This window comes from Odocoileus virginianus, chromosome 21 (genome assembly GCF_023699985.2).
Source record: "Odocoileus virginianus isolate 20LAN1187 ecotype Illinois chromosome 21, Ovbor_1.2, whole genome shotgun sequence".
NCBI lineage: Eukaryota > Metazoa > Chordata > Mammalia > Artiodactyla > Cervidae > Odocoileus > Odocoileus virginianus.
In genome coordinates this window covers 38,382,151-38,407,039 of record NC_069694.1, presented here as the reverse complement: position 1 = coordinate 38,407,039, position 24,889 = coordinate 38,382,151, and the positions used below count along the sequence as shown (strand labels likewise).

The 24,889-nt window shown below is 36.2% G+C and overlaps 1 protein-coding gene across 5 annotated transcripts in view; it reads left to right on the top strand.

Moving 5' to 3' along the window:
• Positions 1–272: 272 nt before the first annotated feature.
• Positions 273–24,889, top strand: part of TRMT10A (tRNA methyltransferase 10A) — a 37,548-nt gene continuing 12,931 nt past the window's right edge. For all 5 annotated transcript variants that reach the window (XM_070452180.1, XM_070452176.1, XM_020884238.2 and 2 more), the window contains exons 1-8: positions 273–446; positions 5,881–6,077; positions 10,284–10,446; positions 14,750–14,821; positions 15,865–15,939; positions 18,196–18,345; positions 20,448–20,553; positions 21,723–24,742. In XM_070452180.1, the coding sequence (XP_070308281.1) occupies positions 5,893–6,077; positions 10,284–10,446; positions 14,750–14,821; positions 15,865–15,939; positions 18,196–18,345; positions 20,448–20,553; positions 21,723–21,988 (1,017 nt within the window). In that variant the 5' untranslated portion in view covers positions 273–446; positions 5,881–5,892 and the 3' untranslated portion in view covers positions 21,989–24,742. The remainder of the gene's footprint in view (positions 447–5,880; positions 6,078–10,283; positions 10,447–14,749; positions 14,822–15,864; positions 15,940–18,195; positions 18,346–20,447; positions 20,554–21,722; positions 24,743–24,889) is intronic.

Below are 24,889 nucleotides of genomic sequence, written 5' to 3'. Positions count from 1 at the left end.
TATTATAAATACAAATAATACAGGCAACAGATGCTTTCCTCTCATCTCAAACACGGAAGAACTATAAGCCCTTTATTAGTGTTGGTCATTTTTAAGAGTAGGAATGTCTTAACATCCCTCGCCATCCCCACGAGGATATATGAATAAATGCCTGCAGGTGTACGCCTGCCTTGAATTGGAAAATCAGGTATTACTCAAACACCTCCCACTCCAGAAACCCTAACCCCAGACCCCGCCCCCCACAAACCCCGCCCCTTTCTCCCACTGCGGGTCCGGAGTTGGCGCAGTAGGCTGACGAAAGACGTAACCTCCGTAGCCTCCTACGTGCAGCTACCGGCTCTGCCTCTGGGAGTTGAAGTTTCCGAAAGAGGACCTTCTCGAGTGGTAAAGACCACTACAAAAAGCTTTCTGAGAGGTTATCAGATTCCCGACAACTCCTCTGTTCGGTAAGTCTCTTGGCGCGGAGGCTAGCGCTCGTCTACTCTTTGATATAATCCGAGAGCACAAGGAGCGCGTGCTGGTCCCGCCTTCCACTAGCAATAGGGCTTCCGGGGGAGAGGGAAGTGGGATAATGGAAAATGGTAGCAAAAACCCAGCTCCGGAAGGAAGTGACGTTGAGAGAGAGCGCCCCTTCGCCTCGCCAAACAGCTTTCTGATTCGTCGGCTGCAAATTAACCCCGCCTCTGGAGTGCGACCGAGCGTGGGTGACATGGAGGCTAGAGTCGGGCTCGGCTCTGCCTACTAGTATAGGTCATTTTGCTGTCGACTTTTGTTTGGGGGTCGAGATACGGGTCCTAGTATGTGAAGTGTGTTCGGTTCCCAAGAATGAAGGGAGAGGGAAATCTGGACTCTGAAGGGCCGGAAAATGAGTTGTGGTTGTGCCCCTTGTTGGCAAGAGACCGTGGGCAAGTCGCTTTTCGTGTTTAAACCTCATTTTTCCTACGAGAGCTGATGCCTCTGAGCGCTGTGAAATGTGGGGAGAGGACCAGGGGAAAGTTGCTGCAGGTGCTGTTAAAAAAAGCACGTTTTAAAAAAGGGTATTCCTTCTTTACCACCATTAGGTCATTTAATTCCGTTCTGCGGTTATTTCGACATTCCTTTGGATGTTTCTGGAAGAGAGGCTGTGTTATAAATTATTAAGACTTTAGCCCAATCAGTAAAGCCATGGATTTTTTTTTTTTTTTTTCTAAACTTTCGGCCAGTCACACTCAGGATGTGTGTTCTCCCTGCCAGGAGTTGTGCTAAGAAGTGGAAATACAAGGATAATGGAAATACAATTTTTTAATTGATCTGTCCCACACCAAATTGCATTAGTCATCTTTATCCATAGTTAGTTTCATAAAACCACCAGATGATCTGTATCTAACTAGACGAACCATTTAAAAAAATTCAGTGCTCAAGTAAACTAAATTTGGCGCAATTATTTCTGTAATTGCTACAAAGTTGGTTGAACCTGGTGAATGAATTAAAATGTGCTGTGAATAGCACTGCATGTGAGGGACGAATGCAGACTGCCATGGTGTTTATATTTTACTTAACAGGTTAATCTGAACAAACTAGTGCATAGTTAAATGCTCACTGTATGTTACAGGCATTAGAATTGGTACATGTCTTTGTAAAGTGTGTTGAAAGCAATAATGAAAGGATCTCAGTCTAGCATCATTTGATGCTTGATCATTGCATCATTCCCTGCAATGTATCTAGCTTATTCAAAGCTTTAAAAAAATTTCTTTTACTACATTCCTTTTTCTTAATTGGAAATAACTTTTAAAATAGCAGTGATAATGATATTGACAAGCTCATGACCTTTCTATTTGATAGGCTTTTAAAAATATTAGTATGCAATGATAAGCAAATTAAATTTAACTTGGACTTCTTAGGAAAGGCGAAAGCTCCCCCTGGTGTGCATGAGTTGTAAACTTTTGCTGTACTTTATTATATTAAAATTTTCACAGTCTAGAGCCAATCAACTCTTGCTCTTTTGACCATCGTAGGAAACTATGAAAAACGATGCCACTGATGATAGAAATATTCTCTCCTAGAATATTAAGCAATTTCATAAAGAGCAATTTGTTTCCTCTGATTTTTAATTGTGCCTTAAAGTCTGCACGTTTGACTTGCGTTCCTGCATGCCAAGTCGCTTCAGTTGTGTCCGACAGTTTGCGACCCTGTGAGCTGTAGCCCAGGTTCCTCTGTGCGAGGATTCTCCAGGCAAAGATACTGGAGGGGGTTGCCACGCACTCCTCCAGGGAATCTTCCTGACCCAGGGATGGAACCCACGTGCATTGGCCGGCAGGGTTTTGTTTTTTTTTTTTTTTAACCACTAGCGCCACCTGGGAAGCCTGCACATTTAGCTTAATGGGCAGGTTTAGCTTATGTTTTCTGTATTGTTTTGGATATATTCATTGCTAATTTTTATTCATGTGTTTATTTATGGAAAGGAAATAAAAGTGATCCTAGGAATCACAATATATGTTTAAAATTTTTCTTATCTTTTCAGGCTTGCTGTGTTTCCTCTGTCTCCTGTTTCTTAAATTGAATAGTTACCATTTTGGCCTATGTTTCTCTCAAGCTGTTACTCACATTTTTTAAATGCTCAGACATACGATTTTTTTCGTTTTATTTTTCTGTCTGAACTCTGAATCAGATTGTGAGGTTGTCTTCTAATTCATCAACTACCTCTTGAAATCCAAGTAATCTGGAGTTTGCCTAATATGTTGAAATTTTTATGACTTCACTTCCTGCTTTCCAAATTGGTTCTTTTTTGTTTTTGTTTTTTGTTTTTTTAGTGAATTCTTGTTTTGATATTTTTATGCCTGTTTTTGTGTACCAATTTCCCAATTTTTGTTTTTATGGTTACTGCTCTTCTTTAACTCTTTTTTTCCCCCTAATTTCCGTCCTTTTATAATTTTGCTTTGCAGACTCATCTGGAACGGAATTATAGCTTTCCTTTCCAAACTATGTCTCTCTCTACTACTGATTTTGTGGTTTCTTCCACCCATGACCCTTTTCAGTGCTTCAGACCAATAGCAGAGCCTATACATGTGGCTGAGAATTTCAGTCATATTATTGTACGTTTGTACGTCACCTCATAGCTGGGCCCAGGTTGTAACCAAGAGGCTGGTGTATGTTCCCCTCAAGTAGTCAGCTTTGTATAAGCTATCTTTAATTTTACCTGTTGTTAGGCTTTATTCTTGGAAAGAGGAGCCTCACCCCAACACCAGTTTAAGGGTTCTTCTTAAACTTCCTCCCATCTGTCTCCCGTCCTCTGTCTTGTATTACTATTTTTCTCTTTAAAGATAGGAAACCTCTTAGCTGTCTTTACACTGCAGACCCTGTCCTTAATTTTGATTTTGAAGGGCTATACTTGTTTTGTTTCCCCTTTTAATATTTTATCTGCTGTTGTCATGTGTTGCGAGCTTGGAAGGCAGGATATCACAGACATAAACTTTTGGCAGTGATCTCTAGGAAGTTTCCCAATTCTTTTTTTTGGTGCATTGGCATGCAAGTAGAACCAAAGGGGTTTTTCCCCTCCGTTATCTTTTGGTGACACAGGTCTTCTCTGAGCCTTTCAACAGCAGGTGGGTGAAAGCAGCACAGCTCTTTAAGATTGTTTGGAAATTCCCATTTTCTAAATAAGACTTTGGACTTCTAGAAGACAGTAGAGTTGGATGTGGGCTTGAATCTTTGCTCCATTGCTTCATTCTACAAGTATTTTGAGGACCTGTTTTGTGCAACATTTGCTCTAGGTGCCTGTTTCTTAGGAATCGTATAATAGCTTTGTAACTTTGGGCAAGTAATCTTGGTACCTCTTCCTTTGCAAAGGAGGCATATGTGACTACCCCTTAGGGTTTTTTTTTAAGAGAGTAAACTAGATAATAACTTATTAAGTATAGTAAGAATTAATAAGTGTTTGATGTTATAATTTTCATTACTTTTAGAAGTTCTTTATAATATCATAGTCACTCATTTGTTTGTTCTGCCAATATGTAACAAGCATCTACTAAGTGCTCGGCACTGTGCTAGTGTTGCCAATGTAATGTTGGACAAAAGCAGATGTTAGCCCTGCCCAGTGGGGTTTCCAGAGGAGAGTCAAAGTTGAGTTGTCATTTCTAAGAGATGATCTCCCTTAAAAGAAGTTTGGTTGGTGGCATAAAGAAAACTTGTGAACTCTTACTTGTATTACTAGATGATTCTTTCCCCTCTTAGTAATTTTGCAGTATAGTGAAATGTCAGGGCTTTGCTCTAGCCCCTGAATCATGCATCTTAAAATTTCTTGTCTTGCAGTCAAGATTTGGTAAACTTTCTGTTTTCTTAGGTACCCTGTATGTCCTATTACATCATTGCATGTTTAAAGAAGGCAGGAACTGTGTAATAAAATCGCTGCTCAAACTATGTTCTGCGAACTTTTTTTCTTTCCATTCTCTGAATTGTGGGGGTTGTTCTTTTTCCTTTTAGATGTTGGCTTCTCTGCACAGACTTGTTAGCTATCTCTGTAAAAGGGAAGAATTACATATTTTTGTGTAAGACCGATAGAATATTTGCAGACTTCATGCTTAGTTTTTGATAGGGATAAAGAACACACATTCTTAAGCTATGGTGTTAATAATTAAAGAGAAAAGATGTCTCAGTATTTCTATCCTTTTCCCTGCTCTAAAGGCAAGTTTAGCTCTAGACAGTGGATATAAAGATGTGGGTTGTGGTTTAGTTGCTAAGTCGTGTCTGACTCTTGCGACCCCATGGACTGTGGCCCGCCAGAATCCTCCATCCATGGGACTTTCCAGGCAAGAATACACTGGGTTGCCATTTCCTTGTCTTCAGGGGCTCTTCCCGACACACACATCAATCCTGGGTCTCCTGCACTGCAGGTAGATTCTTTACCGACTGAGCTACCAGAGAAGACCCTTAAAGATGTTGGTGGTTAAATCTAAATAAGATGTTTTAGATGGCCCTGAGTATTCCACAACTGATTACAGAGTCAGTTTACATATTTTGTTTTTCAGCTGTGACTGAAGTGAAAAATTTATAATTACATATTTATAATGGAATATGTTGGGGGCAACTCAATTTGTTCTCTGTACTGTCCAAAATATAGAAATGTATAGCATACCTTTTGTCAAAAACCAATTGTTGAGTGTCCACCGAGATAGTGAAATTAGCATTTTTCCTGTATGACAGTATTAAAGACAAGTACAGAAAAGTGCTTTCCAGCTCTTTAAAAAAATTATATGTTTTTCTTTTATAAAACTATATTTTCACTATATAAAATTTGGAAAATGCAGAAAGCCATGGGTGGGTCAGAATTAAAACGTGTATATATGTATATATATATATTTTAAAGTGAAATTGAACATTTTTTGTTTTGATTTTCTTATTTAACAATTATTTCCCTTTATCATTAAATAATATTGAGAAACATTTTTCTTGGCTGCTTAGTATTCCAATCCAGTGTTATAGGTGGACTGTAATTTGTATTTAGTCCCCATTTGCTGACATTCTAATTTTTTATTGTTAAAAATAGCAGTAATACATGTATTCTTTTCCATTAATTTTGTTTATATTTCCAATTAATTTACAGGAATTCTAAGGAAATAAATTATTGTAAGAAAGAGTATCAACATTTTAAATCTCTTCAAACATATAGGTCTGAGTAGCCTTCTGGGAAAATTGTGCTATGCTGCCAAAAGTGTATAAAAACATCCCATTTCATCAAATGATCTTTGCCAGTAAATGACGATTGATTGCCTAAATTTGCACCTTTTTCATTACTAATATGGTTTCATTTTAATCACATCCTTTGGTCTTTTTTTTTAACTTTTATTTATTTATTTTTGGTTGTAAATCATCTGTTCCTGTCAGAGTTGCTTTTCAATTTTTCAGAGGCATCAAATAATGTCATCTGAAATGTTGCCAGCATTTAGTAAGACTTGTAATGTTGAAAGACAGCAAGACTTAAGTGAAGATGGAGAGGAAAATCAGAAGCCAGGATTAAGTGAAAGGTTTCAACCAATATCTAAACGGCAAATGAAGAAGCTAATGAAACAGAAACAATGGGAAGAACAACGAGAACTCCGCAAGTATGTATCAAAATGCATATATTCTATCCATATTTAGAGATATGGAATGTTGGATCTTTCATATAGTAGTTATGCAATTACAAAATTATGCAGTAGTAATTATGTTAGTTAAATTGGGACTGTACATACTGTTAGCTCACTTTGTCAGTTGGCTACTAAAACTGTTTTAAGTTGTTTTTTTTTTAGCAGTGTTGCTGAATTTACACAGTACACTTTTCTCACCCATACCTATTGTGAGTAGCACCTCAATTTCTAAAATTATCAATTTATAAAAAGGATATAGTTAGCATCTATGTCCTAGATATGGAACAGAAATAATCATCTCAGAAAGGTCAAATTTGGGCCTAACATTGATTTTGCTAGAACTATTACAGGTTTTGGTAAGAGCAGTTAGGCTTAAGCTGTTATTATAGAAAGACAAAATTTATTAGAAAATTAATTGTTGATGTAGATGAGAGAAAAACCTGAGGTGTTTTTTTTTTTCATAATTTTACTTTTTAAAAAATGAGAGCAGCTTTTTCTTAAAAAATAACTTTTATTTTTATTGAAGGGCTTCCCTGGGATGGCTCAGATGATAAAGAATCTGCCTGCAATGTGGAGACCTGGGTTTGATCCCTGGATTGGGAAGATTCCCTGGAGAAGGGAATGGTTACCCATTCCAGTGTTCTTGCCTGGAGAATTCCATGGACAGAGGCGCCTGGTGGGCTGCAGTCCATGGGGTTGCAAAAAGTCAGACACTATTGAGTGACTAACACTTTTTTCTTCATTTTATTTTTATGGGCTTCCCTGGTAGCTCAGAGAGTAAAGAATCTACCTGCAATGCAGGAGACCTGGGTTTGATCCCTGGGTTAGGAAGCTCCTCTGGAGAAGGGAATGGCTACCCACTCTAGTATTCTTGACTGGAGGAATTCCATGGACACAGGAGCCTGGCGCACTACAGTCCATGGGGTCACAAAGAGTTAGACACGATTGAGCAACTAGCACTTTATTTTTCATAGTTAATTCACAATGTTGTGTTAGTTTTAGGTGTACTGGAAAGTGATTCAGTGATATATATATATGTATATGTGGAAGTAAAAGTGTCAGTTGCTCAGTTGTATCCAACTCTGACTCCACGGACTGTAGTCCTCCAGGCTCCTCTGTCCATGGAATTCTCCAGGCAAGGGTACTGGAGTGGGTTGCCATTTCCTTCTCCAGGCTGTCTTCCCGACCCAGGGATCAAACCTGGGTCTCCCGTATTGCAGGCAGATTTTTTACCATCTGAGCAACGAGGGAAGCCCCATATATACATCCGTACTTTTTCAGATTATTTTCCATTATAGATGATTACAAAACATTGAAGATAGTTCCCTGTGTGATACACTAGGTCCTTGTTGGTGGTGCTAGCAGTAAAGAATCCACCTGCCAATGCAGAACATGTAAAAGACACAGGTTTGATCTCTGGGTTGGGAAGATCCCCTGGAGAAAGGCATGGCAACCCACTCCAGTATTCTTGCCTGGAGAATCCCATGGACAGAGGAGCCTGGCAGGCTGCAGTCCTTAGGGTTACAATGAGTTGGACACAACTGAAGTGACTGAGCACAGAATGTGTATGTTAATCCCAAACTCCTAATTTATCTTCCCACTCCCTTACTATCCACTCTTGTAACCATATGTTTCTTTTCTGTGTCTGTGTGTCTACTGCTGTTTTGTAAATAACTTTATTTGTATCACTTTTTTTAGATTCCACATGTAAGTGAGATCATATTTGTCTGAGTTACTTCACTTACTGTGATAATCTCTAGATCCATCCATGCTGCTGCAAATGGCATTCTTTCATTCTTGGTTATAGCTGAGTAACTTTGCATTGTGTATATATACCACATCTTCTTTCTCCATTCATTTGTCGGTGAACATTTAGGTGCTTCTGTGTCTTGGTTTTTGTAAACAGTGCTTCTGTGAATGTTGGGGGTGTATGTGTCTTTTTTAATTAGAGTTTTCTCTGGCTATATGCCCAGGAGTGGGATTGCTGGACCATATGGTAACTCTGTTTTCAGTTTTTTAAGAAATCTCTATACTGTTTTCTATAGTGGCTGCACAAATTCACATTCTCACCAACAGTGTAGGAGGGCTCCCTTTTTTCTTCATCCTCTCCAGCAGTTGTTATACATAGACATTTTCATGATGGCCATATTGACTGGTGTGAGGTGATATGATAGTTCATTGTAGTTTTGATTTGCATTTTTCCAAAGCAACATTGAGCTCCTCTTCATGTGTCTTTTGGCCATCTGTATGTTTTCTTGGAGGGAAATGTCTGTTTAGGTCTTCTGCTCAATTTTCGTTTGGGTTGTTTAATATTAAGCTATATGAGCTTTTTGTTTATTTTGGAAGCAAATCCTTGTTCGTTACATCATTTGCAAATATTTACTGCCTGTCCATATGTTGTATTTTAATTTTGTTGATGGTTTCTTTTCCTGTGCAAAAGCTTTTATTTTTGTTTTTAATTTTATTACTCTAGGAGGCGGATCAGAAAAGATCTTGTTGTGATGTATGTCAGAGTATTCTGCCTATATTTTTCTCTAAGAGCTTTATAGTATCTGGCCTTACATTTAGGTCTTCAATCCATTTTGAGTTTATTTTTGTGTATGGTGTTAGGGAGTGTTCTAGTTTCATTTTTTTCAGTTTTTTCAGTGTTTTCCCAAGACCGCTTACTGAAGAGACTGTCTTTCCTCTTTCCTGTACTCTTTTCTTCCTTTGTCATAGATGAATTGATATTAATTAATTGATATGTTTCTGGGCTTCCTATCTGTTTCATTGATGTATGTGCCTCTGTGTTTGTGCCAGTGTGATATTGTTTTGATAACTATAGCTTTGTAGTATAGTCTGAAGTCAGAGAAGATGATTCTTCCAGCTTCATCCTTTTCTCTCAGGATTATTTTGTCTATTCAGGGTCCTCTGTGTTTCCATACAAGCTTCAAAAAGTTTTGTTCTAGTTCTGTGAAAAATGCCATTGATATTTTGATAGGGATTGCACTAAATCTGTAGATTGCTTGCATAATATGGTCATTTTCACAGTATTCTTCTATTCCAAGAACACAGTATATCTTTGCATCCGTTTGTGTAATCTTCAATTTCTTTCATCAGTGTTTTATAGTTTTCAGAGTATAGGTCTTTTGTCTCCTTAGGTTGGTTTATTCCTGGCATTTTATTCTTTGTGATGAGATGGTAAATGGGACTGTTTCCTTAATTTCTGTTTTTGATATTTTGTTATGTGTAGAAATGCAGTAGATTTCTGTGTATTAATTTTGTATCCTAAAACTTTACCAAATTCATTGTTGAGCTCTAGTAATTTTCTTCTGCATCCTTAGGATTTTTTGTATGCAACACTGTGTTATCTGCAAACAATGACAATTTACTTCTTTTCCAATTTGGATTCATTTTATTTCTTTTTCTTTCTGCCTGCTGTGGCTAGGATGTCCGAATCTATGTTGAATAACAATTTTACTTTTTTTAATATATGGTTATAATTGTTGCTTGAAAATCATGTAGGGGAACGATAAAAGTAAAATCTTTTATAACTCTCAAATTCAGTATTTTAAAAGTTTTCTAAGTACGTATAATGGGCCGTGTGCTGTGCTGTATTTAGTCATTCAGTTGTGTCTGACTCTTTGTGACCCCATGAACTGTAGCCCACCAGGCTCCTCTGACATTGGAATTTTCCAGACAAGAATACTAGAGTGGGTTGCCATGCCCTCCACCAGGGGGTCTTCCTGATCCAGGGATCAAATCTTGAACCCAGGTCTCCCACATTGCAGGCAGATTCTTTACCATCTGAACCACCAGGGAAGCCCATGAATACTGGACTGGGTAGTCTATCCCATCTCTAGGGGATCTTTCTGACCCAGGCAGTGAACCAGGGTCTCCCACATTGCAGGTGGATTCTTTTTAACAGCTGAGTTACCAGGGAAGCCCCATATAACATGCTACCAATAATAAATGAACTTACAGTTCAGATCTGTGTAAAAAATATTTTGCTTTTGCAAACTCATTTGCAAATGAGTAAAACTTTTAGACTATCTAAAATTGCTGATATTTGACAATTTTGATCCACAGAAGTGGCAGTTTTTTATGATTTAGCCTACTGATTTTAAAATAATTTTTTCTTTGTTTAGAAAAGTTTTGTAAATATCCAAATAACAAAAAGTTGTTTTCAATTACTAATTTTAGACAAAAGCGAAAGGAAAAACGCAAGAGAAAGCAATTAGAGCGACAATGTCAACCTGAGTCAAATTCAGATGGAAGTGACAGAAAACGTATTCGAAGAGACGTTGTTCACAGCCCACTCCGCCTTATCATTGACTGCAGTTTTGACAGCTTGATGGTATTAAAGGTATCATGAGTCATTGTCAGAAAAATCCTGTAGCTGAACTAGGCTGAATAATTTTTGCTTTAATATGTAATATTACTTTGATATAATTTATGTACTAAAATGCATATTTTTTTCTTTTTAATTGTGGTTTTAATCTATATAACAAAGTTTACTATCTTAACCATTTTTAAGTGTACAGTTCAATAGTGCTAAGTACACTTATGTTGTGCAGCCAGTCTCCAGAACTCTTTTTCATCTTGCAAAACTAAAATTTTATACCCATTGAACAACCATTTCCATTCCCCCTCCTCCAGCCCTTGACATTGGCATTCTACTTTCTGTCTCTATGAATTTGACTACTCTGTGTATCTTATATAAGTGGAATCCCACTTCTGTGACAGATTTTTTTCACTGAGCATTATGTCTTCACTGTGCTGTGCTCAGTTGTTATTCACATCTAACTCTCTGTCACCCTGTGGGCTGTAGCCCACCAGGCTCCTCTGTCTGTGGGATTTCCCAGGCAAGAATAACGAAGTGGGTGGCCCTTTCTTACTCCAGGGGATCTTCCTGACCCAAGGATGGGACCCATGTCTCCCACATTGAGTGGCAGATTCTTTACCACTGCACCACTTAGGAAGCCCCTGCATTGTGGTGTGTGTCAGAATTCCCTTATGTTTTAAGGTTGAATACTATTTTAGTGTATATATAGACCACTTTTTGTTTATTCATTCATCTGTTGTCAGTGGACATTTATGTTGCTTCCATCTCTAGGCTATTTTGTTGGTTTCTTGTGTGTGTGTGTTTTAAACTATTTTATTGAAGCAGTTGATTTACAATGTTGGGTTAGCTTCTATTGTACAGTAAGGTGACTCAGTTATGCATTTATATGTATATGTATATATACACACATATTTATCCCTTTTCATATTCTTTTCCATTATGATTTATTATAAGATACTGAATATAGTTACCTGTGCTGTACAGTTGTACCTTGTTGTTACCCATTCCATGTGTAGTAGTTTGCATCTGCTAAAGCCCGGGTTCCCAGTTATCTCTCTCACCCCTTGGCAACCACAAGTCTATTCTGTCAGTCTGTTTCTGTTTTGTGGATAAGTCCACTTACATCATATTTTTAGATTCACATATAAGTGACGCACATCTGTCTTTCTCTCTGACTCACTTAGTATGATAATCTTAAGTCCATCCATGCTACTGTAAATAGCGTTGTTTCTTTTTTATGGCTGAGTAGTATTCCATTATATAAATATACCATGTCTTCTTTTTTTTCTCAACTGGCGTATAATTGCTTTAAACTGTCCTCTTAGTTTCTACTCTGCAGCAGTGGAATCAGCTGTGTGTGTGTGTATCCCTCCCTCTTGACCGGCCTTCCCACCTGTCTAGGTCGTCATGGAACACCGGGCTGGGCTCCTTGTGTCACACAGCAGCTTCCCGCTAGCGGTCCGTCTTACACGTGGTAGTGTATCTGTGTCAGTGCTGCTCTTTCGGTCTGTCCCACGCTCTCCTTCCCGCTGTGTCCACAAGTCCATTTTTTATATCTGTGTCTTCTACTCCTGGCCTGCAGGTAGGTTCATCAGTGCCCTTCTTCTAGATTCCATACATATGCTTTAATATACAATATTTGTTTTTCTCTTTCTCTTACTTTACTCTGTATGACAGACTCTAGGTTCATCCATATTATTACAAGTGACCCAATTTCTTTCATTTTATGGCTGAGTAACATTCTATTGTATGTATGTACCACATCTTCTTTATCCATTTGTCTGTTGATGGATATTTACGTTGCTTGCATGTCCTATTGTAAATTGTAAATAGTGCTGCAGTGAACATTGGGATACATATATATTTTTGAATTAAGGTTTTCTCTGAATGTATGCCTAGGAATGGGACTGCTGGATCATATGGTAATTCTATTTTTAGTTTTTTAAGGAACCTCCATACTATTCTCCATAGTAGCTATTCCAGTTTACGTTCCCATCAACAGTGTAAGAGGATTTCTTTTTCTTTACATCCTCTCCAGCGTTTATCGTTTGTACATTTTTTGATGATGGCCATTCTGATAGGTGTGAGATGGTACCTCATTGTAGTTTTGATTTGCATTTCTCTAATAATTAGTGATGTTGAGCATCTTTTCATGTGTTTTTTAGCTATCTATATGTCTTCTTTGGAGAAATGTCTGTTTAGATCTTCTGCCCATCTTTTGAGTTGTTTTGATATTGAGCTGCAAGAGCTATTCTATTTTTTTTGGAGATTAATCCCTCGTCAATTGCTTCTTTTGCAAATATTTTCTCCCATTCTGAAGGTTGCCTTTTTTGTTTATGGTTTCCTTTGCTGTGCAAAAGCATTTAAACTTAATTAGGTCCTGTTTGTTTATTTGTGTTTCTCTTTTCATTACTCTAGGAGGTGGACTGGAAAAGATCTTGCTCTGATTTATGTCAAAGAGCGTTCTGCCAATATTTTCCTCTAGGAGTTTTATACTACATGGCCTTAAATTTAGCTCTTTAATCCATTTTGAGTTTATTTTTGTGTATGTTTTTAAAGAAGTGTTCTATTTCATTCTTTTTCTTGTAGCTGTTCAGTTTTCCCAGCAACACATACTGAAGGAACTGTCTTTCCTCCATCATACACTCTTGCTTCCTTTGTCATAGATGAATTGATGATAGGTGCATGGGTTTATTTCCGGGCTTTCTGTCCTGTTCCATTGATCACTATGTCTGTCTTTGTGCCAGTGTCATACTGTTTTGATGACTGTAGCTTTGTGGTACCACCTGAAGTCAGGGAGCCTGATTCCACCTGCTCTGTTTTTCTTTCTCAAGATTGTTTTGGCTCTCCAGGATCTTTTGTTTTTCCATAAAAATTGTAAAATTTTTTGGTTCTAGTTCTGTGGAAAATGCCATTGATAATCTGATAGGGATTGCATTGAATTTGTAGATTACTTTGGGGAGTGTAGTCATTTTCACTGTATGGATTCTTCCAATCAAAAAACATGGTATATTATCTCTCCATCTGTTTGTGTCACACATCTTTGATTTCTGTCATTATTATCTTCTTATTTTCTGCATCCAGGTCTTTTGCCTCCTTGGGTAGGTTTATTCCTGGTATTTTATTCTTTGATGAGATGGTAAATGGGACTGTTTCCTTGATTTCTCTTTCTCATCTTCGGTTGTTAGAGTATAGGAATGCGTATTCTACCCAGTAAGGCTCTCATTCAGTTCAGTGGAGAAATCAAAAGCTTTACAGACAAGCAAAAGCTAGAAGTCAGCACCACCAAATCAGCTTTAGTGCATCCTAAGTTGGGACTTCCCTGGTGGTCCAGTGGTTAAAACTCCTCACTTCCAATGCAGGGGGCACAGGTTTGATCCCTGCTTGGGTAGCTAAGATCCCACATACTGCACAGAGTGGCCAGAAAAAAATAACAAATTTTAGATTTTTTTAAAAGTTAAAAAAAATTTTTTTCCTGAAAACAATGCATCCTAAATTAAGCTTTTCAAAATCTGTGGCTCTAAATTAAAGTATTAAATAGCTAGTAGGTTGCTTTTATTTATATCTATATGTATGAAGTTGCTCAGTCGTATCCGACTCTTTGAGACCCCATGGACTACTGTAGCCCACCAGGCTCCTCTCTCCATGGGATTCTCTAGGCAAGAATACTGGAGTGGGTTGCCATTTCCTTCTCCAGGGGATCTTCCTGACCCAGGGATCGAACCCAGGTCTCCCACATTACAGGCAGATGCTTTACCGTCTAACACCAGGGAAGCTATATCTGTATGTACAGACAGAGGGAAAGACACGTACTGTAATAGGTTATGAAACTCAGTAACTGCATATTAATCGTAAAGAGCTGTGGGGGGTTTTGTTATTAACCCTAACTGAAAGGAGGGGTGAAAATATGATTGGCTTAAAAGGATTATTTCATAGTTTAAGATACTTGGTTGTTTAAACAATGCTACTATGTTTTAATTACTTTCTAAACTTTTGTAAGTTGTGAAAATTTTAATACTATGGCTCTAAGAGCCATTTTTTTTTCTTTTGTTGTCTCCTAAGAAGAGTGAAAGTTTTCATGAATTTATATTTTAAGTGGATACAAAATGTGAAATTATGGGTCACTTACAGAATATTGACTTATAGTAATTATTTAAATAGTATGTAAGGAAATTGAATGGAAATTAATCAGAAAGGACTTGTATTTCTAAAGAAGAAATGTACCTATCTAGTTATCCTTCCTGCTTATTCTGTTCCACTCGGATTATGAAATGGCCACAGGTAATTTTTAAAATATTGCTTTAAAAATTGCACTCTTTTATAGGACATTAAGAAACTTCACAAGCAGATTCAACGATGTTATGCAGAAAATCGACGAGCACTGCATCCTGTGCAGGTATGTTTGAGGAATTAAAACAAACTTCTAGTTTCCTTTTATATCTCCCTTCAGAAAAGGCATAGGTAATCCTGATTGCTTGTACAAGAATGAATCTTACAGGTAATCTTTCTTAATGAGCTAAATGTCTCTTTGGGAAAATGTTCTATTTTTCTGCAAAAATAGAATATTTTAAACATTTTTCATACATTATTCTCAGATACACTGTACCCAATCATCATCAGTGCTATACACATTGACCTATTCATTGTTATGTAGTTGAACATCTTCATTAAAGGACATACACATATTTTCATACCAGTTTCTCAGCTCTCACTGCTTTCTGGGGAGTAGCGGAACTGCCCCAGGCTGATACGTGCCATTGTGCCTGTTGGCCAGATTTTCTCTACTTAAAGGATTTTGAGTCACTGATAATTTTGAAGGATTGAGGGAGTGATTTGTGAGACTAGTTGACTGCTCTTAAGAGTAGGGTCATTTTCCTTATTGTTTTAATTCTAAGTGAGCTAAAAATTAACTCTGGCTCACTGATGTTAAAAACTAGAAAATGTTGTTAAAATTTTGGTTAGATATTTTCTTTTTATCAAGTGATAGTAATATTATATTTTTACATTTTATATTGTTTTCACCCTTGATTAGATTTCAAATATGTTTCAGGGTTTAAAGTCAAAGCAAAATTATGAAGACTTTGGACTAGTAAAAAATAATAGTAGTGGCAAAAGAAGGGGAAGGGAAACTTGACATGGAAGCAGGAATATTATAGAAAAGTAAGTGATCACTAAACAAGAGGCAGATTATAGCTGCTTAGAAAATGGAATGAAAATGTAGGTGGAATACAGAAGTTACTGGGTTAGGAGATGCACAAAAATACACATTTCTACCAAAGATAAGTCTTCTCATGTTTAAAGCATGTCATAAATTAATGTTTTTCCAGAATGAAAATATTTTGTGTTTCATTGATAGTCACATTAGTGTGTGAGGAAATAAAATATTGACTTTAATAGTCTTTCAGTCTCTCTTTCTGTGCCTGCCAATCTCTTTATCAGTTTTATTTGACAAGCCATGGAGGCCAGCTGAAAAAGAACATGGATGAAAATGACAAAGGATGGGTCAACTGGAAGGTAACTAAAATCGATTAAGTCTCATATAATATAAAGTATTTTTAGGCTTAAAGGTCTGCATTTTTTACCTGAGTTCTACATAGTGCTAACAAATATGAGTCACCAGCTCCAAACCCTATGTATCACTGTTCCTAAGTCTAAGTTTACCAAGGAGAGAAGCTAAGAGACTTGAGATATAGTTTGTACCTTCTTTCATGAAATCTCACTTGCTATTTTACTGCCAACTTTAAAACATATTTTTTTAAAAAAGGAAAGAATTTAAAGGTCTATATGCAATCTCAACCCAGCAAACTGTCTATACGTTATTTATAAGCGTGAAGTCACTCTAAAATTTGGAAATGCACTTGTTTTCTTCTAAATCTGTTCTATACCCTCTGGTGTCCACTATCCACACATGGCTATTGAACTCTTGAAGTGTGACTGGTCTGATTTGAGATGTGCTATAAATGTCAAATAAACATTGGATTTCAAAGATAATACAAAAAGGAGAAAGAATGAAACATATCTGCTTAAAATGAAAAAAAGACATTTATTATAAGTTGAAATGATAACATTTAAGGTATATTGTGTTGAATACAATGTATTGTTAAAATGAATTTCATCTATTTCTTGTCACTTTTAAAACGTGTTTATTTATTTATTTATCTTTGGCTGTGCTGGGTCTTCGTTGCTGTGCCCGGGCTTTCTCTAGTTGTGGTGAGCGGGGGCTTCTCTCTAGTTGCAGTGTGCAGGCTTCTCATTACAGTGGCTTCTCCTGTTGCAGAGCACAGGCTCTAGGCGCTGGGGCTCCAGCACTTGCAGCCTTGGGCTCAGTAGTCATGGTCCATGGGCTTAGTTGTTCCACATCATGTGGGATCTTCCCAGATTAGGGGTCAAATTTATGTACCCTGCATTGCAAGGTGGATTCTTAACCATGGGACCACCAGGGAAGCCCCCTTGTCATTTTTTTTTTCTAATGTGGCTACTAGGAGGATTCAAATTACATATGTGGCTCACATTTTTTTTTTTTTTTCTGTTGAACTGAACTACTCTGTTATTTGCAAAGGTAACTAATAGATTGGCTTTAGTACCAATCCCTAAGGAACATTAATCCTATCCTACTCAGAGAAGTGGTGGGTTATTCTTATACCTTTTCCCTTTCTCCAAGCCTGTTCTCACTGTGACAGACTTTCCCTGTCTCACTCATTAATCCTATAATGACTGTGTTTTTTATTTTATTAATAGTCTATAGCATAAAACATTTTCAAAAGTCTTTTTAAGTTTTAAAGTATAATTTATTATTTACCAAGTTTTACGTTCATACCTGTTTTCCTAAGAAATACTATAATGAGTTAGAGTAGGCATACTCTCAGTTATTTTATGGCTTGTAAATTTATTATTTTATACCACCAGTTTCCCAGAGACATAATGAGTTCACTAGTTTCTAGTTATGCACGTTCCTCTTGGGGCCTTTATTAAGTATAGGAATCATATTTATTGTATATCATTTTCCAGAAAAATGGCTGCTTATTAATCAATAGGCTATATACACTTAGGTGAGAGGTCTCCTGCTTCATTTTTTTGTTTCCACAAAAATTATTGAGAAGTGCCATCTAAACCTTGTGATGTATCTTCCTTTTTTTCTTTCGGTGCAATTTGCAAAATTCTGCCTGCTGTTGTTCAGCCTTCAATACCTCTGACGTGACAGTTTTGGTAAAGAAGATTTCAGATGTCTATTTTTGTGGAAGTAGATACATGAAAATTATTAAATCTGTAAGCCCTTTCTTTTTGATGATTCATATAAATGGAGAAGAAAGTAATTGGAGAAGGCATTCTTTGGCTGGAGAACACTGTGAGCAAATATATAACAAAAATGCATTTGTTTTGTTGGAACAGAAAGTTAGAAAGATAGATTGGTGCTGTATTAAGGTGAGAGTTACTAAGTTAAGGAGCTTGAATTTTAACCTACAGATCAATATGAAACATTGAGAGTAGTGTTTTCAGAAAATGAGTCCCCCAGCCATGTGAGGAAGTAAATTGGAGGGATCTGAGGCTAGAGGTGGAAGTAGCATTAGGAGGCTACTTAAATAATTGAGATGTGAGATGAAAAGATGTTGGAGTGATAGGTTCTAAGTAATACATTGTTATAATAGTCTTTTGAACTTCCTGTCAAATATTTTTTGGGTAGGTTTGGCTAGGGAAAAGAAAATAATCGTTTTTAGCCAATTTTCACAAAATCCTGTTAATTAATAGCATCTTTCTCTTTGTGTTTTGAAGGATATCCACATCAAACCAGAGCACTATAGTGAATTCATACAGAAAGAAGACCTGATTTATCTTACATCAGATTCACCTAATGTATTAAAGGAATTAGATGAATCAAAGGCCTATGTGATTGGAGGATTAGTAGATCACAACCATCACAAGGTACATACTATTAAGTTTTTATTTTTGCTTTTGCTCATACTTAAAATTGCTGTACCAGTGCTCTTGATAGTAATGTTAATTTTCTTAATAGTAAATACTGAGAGCTTGTGTTTACTGAGTACCTCGATATTTCAGTCACCTTTCTAGCTAAGTGAAGCATTTCACATATGTTAGTTTGCTTTATCCTTACTTCAGCCCAGTGAAGTCAGTGCTGTTAGTACGCACAGTTTACAGATGAGGAACCAGAAGCACATAAAAATTAAATCTAAAATTAATAAAAATAGGTAGTAGACACTTGAAACTCCAGATTGGTCTGGAGCCCACATGCTTAAATGATTTTCTGTATTGATAAATGCTTCTTCTGCTAATCAATTTCTAGCCTGCTGGCAAAATTTATATTAATTTACATAAAAATTTCTATCCAAACTGGTAAACTTATGCCCATTTTCAAATATGTGATTATATGGGATGTGCTTTCTGTCCTCTTTAATTTGTACCTTTGTCTCTTCCCACCTCCTTTACCCTCATTCAAATGAAAAAGTACAGAAATACACTTTCTAAAAGAAAACATTGTTTTGTGTTTTGCCAGCTATGTTGCATTGTGCTAAATTAAGCTCAATTTATTTAGTTAAGTATCTGTTGAAATGTTGTCAGCAGAATAATACACAGTAATTCATTATTCTCATATAGCACCACTGTGCAGGAGAATTTTAAGCATTGTTGGAAGTATTTATATCATCGTGTTCAGTATGGTAACCCATTGGCTGTTGAGCACGAGTTGTACATAGTATGATTGAGAAATTGAGTTTTTAAAGATTATAATAAGTTTAGGTAGTCAATTGTGGCTACAGTTGGACAGTACAGCTCTATAGCATCATAGGGAATTTTATCAGGATGATCTTTAGCCTTTTTATTTTTTTCTTAGTAGAAAAATTCTGTTTTCTTATTTCTGTAGAACTAGTTTTTTTCTTTTGTATGTTTCTCTGAACTAAAACAATTTTGTTTTCAAAAAGGCCTGACTTGATCTATTATCAAATATTGGCCTCTAAAATATGCAGACTATTGGTAATTCCTCTGGCAGTCCTGTGGTTAGGACTCTGTGCTCTTGCTGCCGAGGGCCTGGGTTTAATCTGTGTTTGGGGAGCTATAAGATCCCAGAAGCTGTGCAGCATGGAGTGGCCAATAAAGGAATAATTATTTTTTGAAAATGCAGACTATTAGTTGAGAAATTTAGCCCTTCTTCCTCCTGTGTTATGTCTTTGGGCTCTTTTAGTCCTGATTAGACCCAGGCTTTAAGGATTTTAATTTTGAGAAGAAAATTCATATTCAGCATTCTTTTTTTTTTAAGTTGAAATTCATGCATCCAATAAGTATTATTCCACTGAAATTTGTATTGTTTATTTTTTGTGTTTCTCACACATAAATTAAGTGTAACATTAATAGAATTTCTAAAGTGTTTATATTTCATTAAAACAAAGTCCTAAGACAGGATTTAAGTTGATTTCCTTTCTAAAGCTTTTTATTCTACCATGCTAAGGTTGGGTTTGGGGTTTGTTTGTTTGTTTGTTTTCATAATTCAGCATGCTTTTAATTGACAGAAATGGAAAAATCAAATTTATGGACCATAGGAAATTTTTTTCATTCAGGTTTTCATTTCATTAGTTTTTGCCACTTGTACCTCTTAGTGCTATATAATTGAAACAGTTCTATCTTTCAGATTTATGAGAAGAGTGATGATGCTTCTATAAGAATTCAGTTTGAATACTTTAAACTGAGAAAAAGGCAGTGTGGAGTGATGAGAAGCTGCTTGAGTCAGGAAGCATGAGCCAGTTTTTCCTTTGGTTCTGCTACTGACGAACTTTGTGACAGGATAGAGAGCATAATGTCTTTGGTTTCCTTGTTTGGTTAAAATAAATACCAGCAACATTCTGACTATACTTATTATCAAGAGAATATTTTCAAATTAGCTGTTAAATATACACACTCAAATTCAGATTATATTCTCTGAACTAAAGTCTTTCCTAAAAATTATTTATTCTATCTTAGACTTTAAGTTTAAATAATGTAATGTTCTAGTCTAGGTGATGATGTCTTTGTTTTAGGGACTCACGTATAAACAAGCATCAGATCATGGAATTGATCATGCACAGCTTCCCCTTGGGAATTTTGTGAAGATGAATAGTAGAAAAGTTTTGGCAGTTAATCATGGTAAGCTATAAACTTATAAGCTAAAAATTTACCTATGTGAACACTGTGAAAAATAACCTTCTATTTACATTTTGGAAAAGTAGAAAATATATACCTTTGGAAAATTAAAATGTAGCCATTTATGATTTGTTTGACTGATACATGCATATTTTAGAAAGTTTTGAAGGTATAAAAAAGTGTAAAGGAAAATAAGTAGGTGTTATTTCAATACCCAGAATACTTGATAGTAACTTTCTGGTGTTTCTCCAAGTTCTTTTCCTATGCATAATATCCTTTATTATGTAATTGGATTCTTACTCTATTACATTAAATGTTATAAATGTGGGGTGTTTTCCCTCCATTTATATTTATTGAGTCATTGTTAATGGCTGTGTAACTTATTCACCTGAATATATCAATACAATAATACAACCATTCTTCTATTGATATGTTTTTCTTTTTACTATTGTAAATATTATAATAGATATCCTCAGACTTAAGTCTTTGCCTGGAGTTTTGCTTTTTTGAAACTTTTTTTAGTAGAGATTTTCGTTAGTACACAACTATTAATTGGGTTTTTTAAATTTCTCTGTAGCAAGCTCTAGGGAGTTATAGAAATGAATTTATTGATTCAAGGAATGAACCTCTTCCAAGACTTTTGATATATAATGTATTCCTTTTCTATCATAAAGTAATCCAAATTTACCCTTTCATCAATGTGTTAAAGTGAGAGGAACTTGGCGGGACAGTGTTTAAAAAAAAAAAAAGGAGGCCAGACACTCCACAGAGCGAGTGGAAAGCTAGAAGAAATTTAGATTAATGGTAGCTTCTCTCCCCCTGTTTTTTTTTTTTCTTTTTTCTTTTTTGTTAGCATATAAAGGATAAAGATGTGGCAGGAATAAAGAATAAGAAGGAAAAAAAAGAGGGGTCCTCTATTAGTTATAATTGACAACAGATAATGGTAAACCTCTGAGTGCTTAAGAAAGGATATGAGGAAAAGCTACAAAGTAGCATCCTTGAGAGCCTTGGTACATGTTAGCTCTGACAGCTAATACAGGAGAAGGAAGTAATAAGAACAAAGTAGTTATTAGGACATATTAGCACTCTTAACACAAAAGCAATGTATTTTAAAGTATACAGCATTGTGATGAGCTAGGCTCAGAAACATACAGAGTTTGTCTTTGTTGCAGTGTTTGAGATTATTCTGGAATACCTGGAGACAAGAGACTGGCAAGAAGCATTTTTCACTATTTTACCCCAAAGGAAAGGAGCTGTTCCCACAGACCAAGCCTGTGAAAGTTGTTCATGTGACAAGAAATTCGCCAGAGTTGAAGGTGGATTAAACAGTGATTCCAGTGAAGAGGAAGATAAGCATGAGCTGGATTCACCACATGAGGAAGAAAAGCAGGATAAAGAAAGTAGCACTGAATCTACAGTGAACTCTGTACCGTACTAGTATCATCTTTTTTTTTTTTCTTAAGTTTAAGGAAAAATCAGGAGAAAGGTGTTTCATAAAATATTTGAATTGGAAGGAAATTTCATTTTCTTTTATTTCTGTTGTGAATTTTTTTAAACTTTCTTTTTGAACTAAGTGATAAAAAGTACTCATAAGAAAGCATTTTTTGGCTCTTGCATAAGACTTAAATATGTAAAATAAAAAATAATTTTCTAAACCTCAAATAACCATTACTTGAGAGTATTACCCTGTTAGTAAATCTGTTGGAGAAGGAAATGGCAACCCACTCCAGTGTTCTTGCCTGGAGAATTCCAGGGACCAGGGAGCCTTGGCAGGCTGCTGTCTATGGGGTCGCAGAGTCGGATACGACTGAAGCGACTTAGCAGCAGCAGTAAATCTGTATTCTTTTATTTACAAGATTGTGTTCTTCAGAATGTGCCTTCTGACCTTTCAGTTTTATTCCTGTATGTTTATATCAGTGCCTTTCTGATTTATTGCCTGTTTATTTGTGGAGGCAGTTATCCTAAATCTCCTTTAAGTCTAACAAAATTTTCTGAATGGGAGGTTACCTTCTATTTGCAGCTTTTATATTCAGTTTAATTATTTCAAAGGAATATAGTGATTTTAGGAACAAAGTAGTATTGGATTGATGAGGGGCTTCTGTGGTGACTCAGTGGTAAAGAATCCACCTGCCAATGCAGAAGACATGAGTTCAATCCCTGGGTCAGGAAGATCCCCTAGAGAAGGAAAAGGCAACCCATTCCAGTATTCTTGGATTGAATTGATAAATTCAAAAATTGATGTCTGTTGGACTGTGGACCCACCTCTACCCTTTTGTGTGTGTGTGATGCTTTTGTGGTTCTAAGGCAAGCACTGAGGACTTAATACTTTAATATATTTTCTTAATTTAAATAGTGATGATAAATTATTTTGATTACAAAACTAATTTTTCAGCCACCAGGGAGGTCCGTTTTTCAAGCTAGATTAATTTAAAAAGCTGTTGAGGGATTTCCCTGGTGGTCCAGTGTTTAAGAATCCACCTTCCAGTGCAGGGGACACGGGTTTGATCCCTGGTCTGAGAAAATTCCACATGCCGTGGGATAACTAAGCACACGCGCTCTAACTACGGTGCCTGCGCTCCAGAGCCCTCACGCTGCAACTCCTGAAGCCCGCGTGCTCTAGAGCCTGTGCTCCACAAGAGAAGCCACTGCAATGAGAAGCCCATGCGCAGCAGCTAGAGAAAGCCCACATGCAGCAATGAAGACCCGGCCCAGTCAAATATAATAAAAGGCATAGAGGGATCCATTTATGTCATTACCCACATTTAAAAAGAAACAGCTCTTAAAAAGTAGCCCTTAGCAGCTATCCTTTTTCTCCTTACATACTTCTTTAAAATAATGTTGGTTCTTAAGCGAATAAAGTTAACTTCATATGTGCATCTATCATATAATAATATTTAAGCTAATGTAAATATGTTTCTGTAAATAATATAAGCATGTATGAAAATATGCATATAATTGTATATACATCTGTCTGTCCACATCATGTATAATTGTTATTGATGATAGTAGGATTGAGTTGCCATATCTATATTATTTGTGTGAATGTGCTGAAAAACACTAAGGAATTTAAATTTCATAAAATGTAAAAATCTATAACTAAACATTTATATGAGGGCATTGGCAAGAGATGGTAGAGCTAGTAGATATTTTAGTTCCTGCCAGTAAATGTAGAGCAGTTATATTTAACATGATTATTCTTTGTCACAGCTAAAGTAACATTTCAGAAGCCTTAGTTACTAAGTTTGGATAAATTAAGTTTCTGTTTTTTTTTTTACTTATTGGCATCTCAAATTATATATATATTTGATCAAAAATTCACTGAATTTAATATTGATGTTCACTGTCTCTCTTGTTGCTTTATTCTTAGTAAGCTATTACAGTTATCCATTTAAAGGTCTGTGAGCAATGTGTGTAAATAAAGAAAAGCCCCCACAGTTGTAGAACAGAATTTATGTCTTAAGTTGTATCTTTCAAAGCGACAGATTTTTCTAAGTGTAGTTAGTAGCATGGACTGTTAGGCTTATAATTTAAATCATTCCATATGGACTAAGGCTCAATTTAATATTGAAAAGTAGGGAAAGGTCATTACAAGCACCATGTAGTTTAATTTTCACTAATTATATAAGCCCTATATTTGTTTCCAGGGCTGCTGTAACAAAATACTGCTAACAACAGTAGTTTATTCAAAAACAACAGTAGTTTATTTAAAACAACAGAAATTTATTCTCAAAACAACAGAAATGTACTCTTATAGTTCTGGAGACTGATCGTCCAGAATCAGGGTGTTGGATGGCTCATGCTCCCTCAGAAGGCTAGTGAAGATTCCTTCCTGGCTTCTTCTAGCTGTCGGTGGTTGCCAGCAATCCTTGGCGTTCCTTGGCTTGAAACTGCATCACTTTAATCTTTGTCATCACATGGACTTCTGCTCTCTGTCTTTTGTGCTTGTATTGTGTGTTTTTAAGGATACCAATGATTGGATTAGGGTTCACCATTATCCACTGTGACTTCATTTTCACTTGATTTTATCTACAAAAGCTGTTTTCAAATAAGTTCACATCCACAGGTACCACATATTAGGACTTGAACATATCTTTTTGGTGGATACAGTTCTCTTCACTCCAAGTCCATATCTAATTTGGATTGCTGATGACAAGAAGGTGAAGATGACAATTAGAAATGACTAATTTCTGAGGTGTTTAAAATTTTGTTTTTCTTAATTGTATTTTTTTCTTATTTTACTATGTTTTCAAAATTGTTTTGGTTTATCTGAGGTACTTTATGTAAAAACTTAAGTAATATTAAAATCACTTGTATTGTAACATAGTAAAGGTGGGGAATT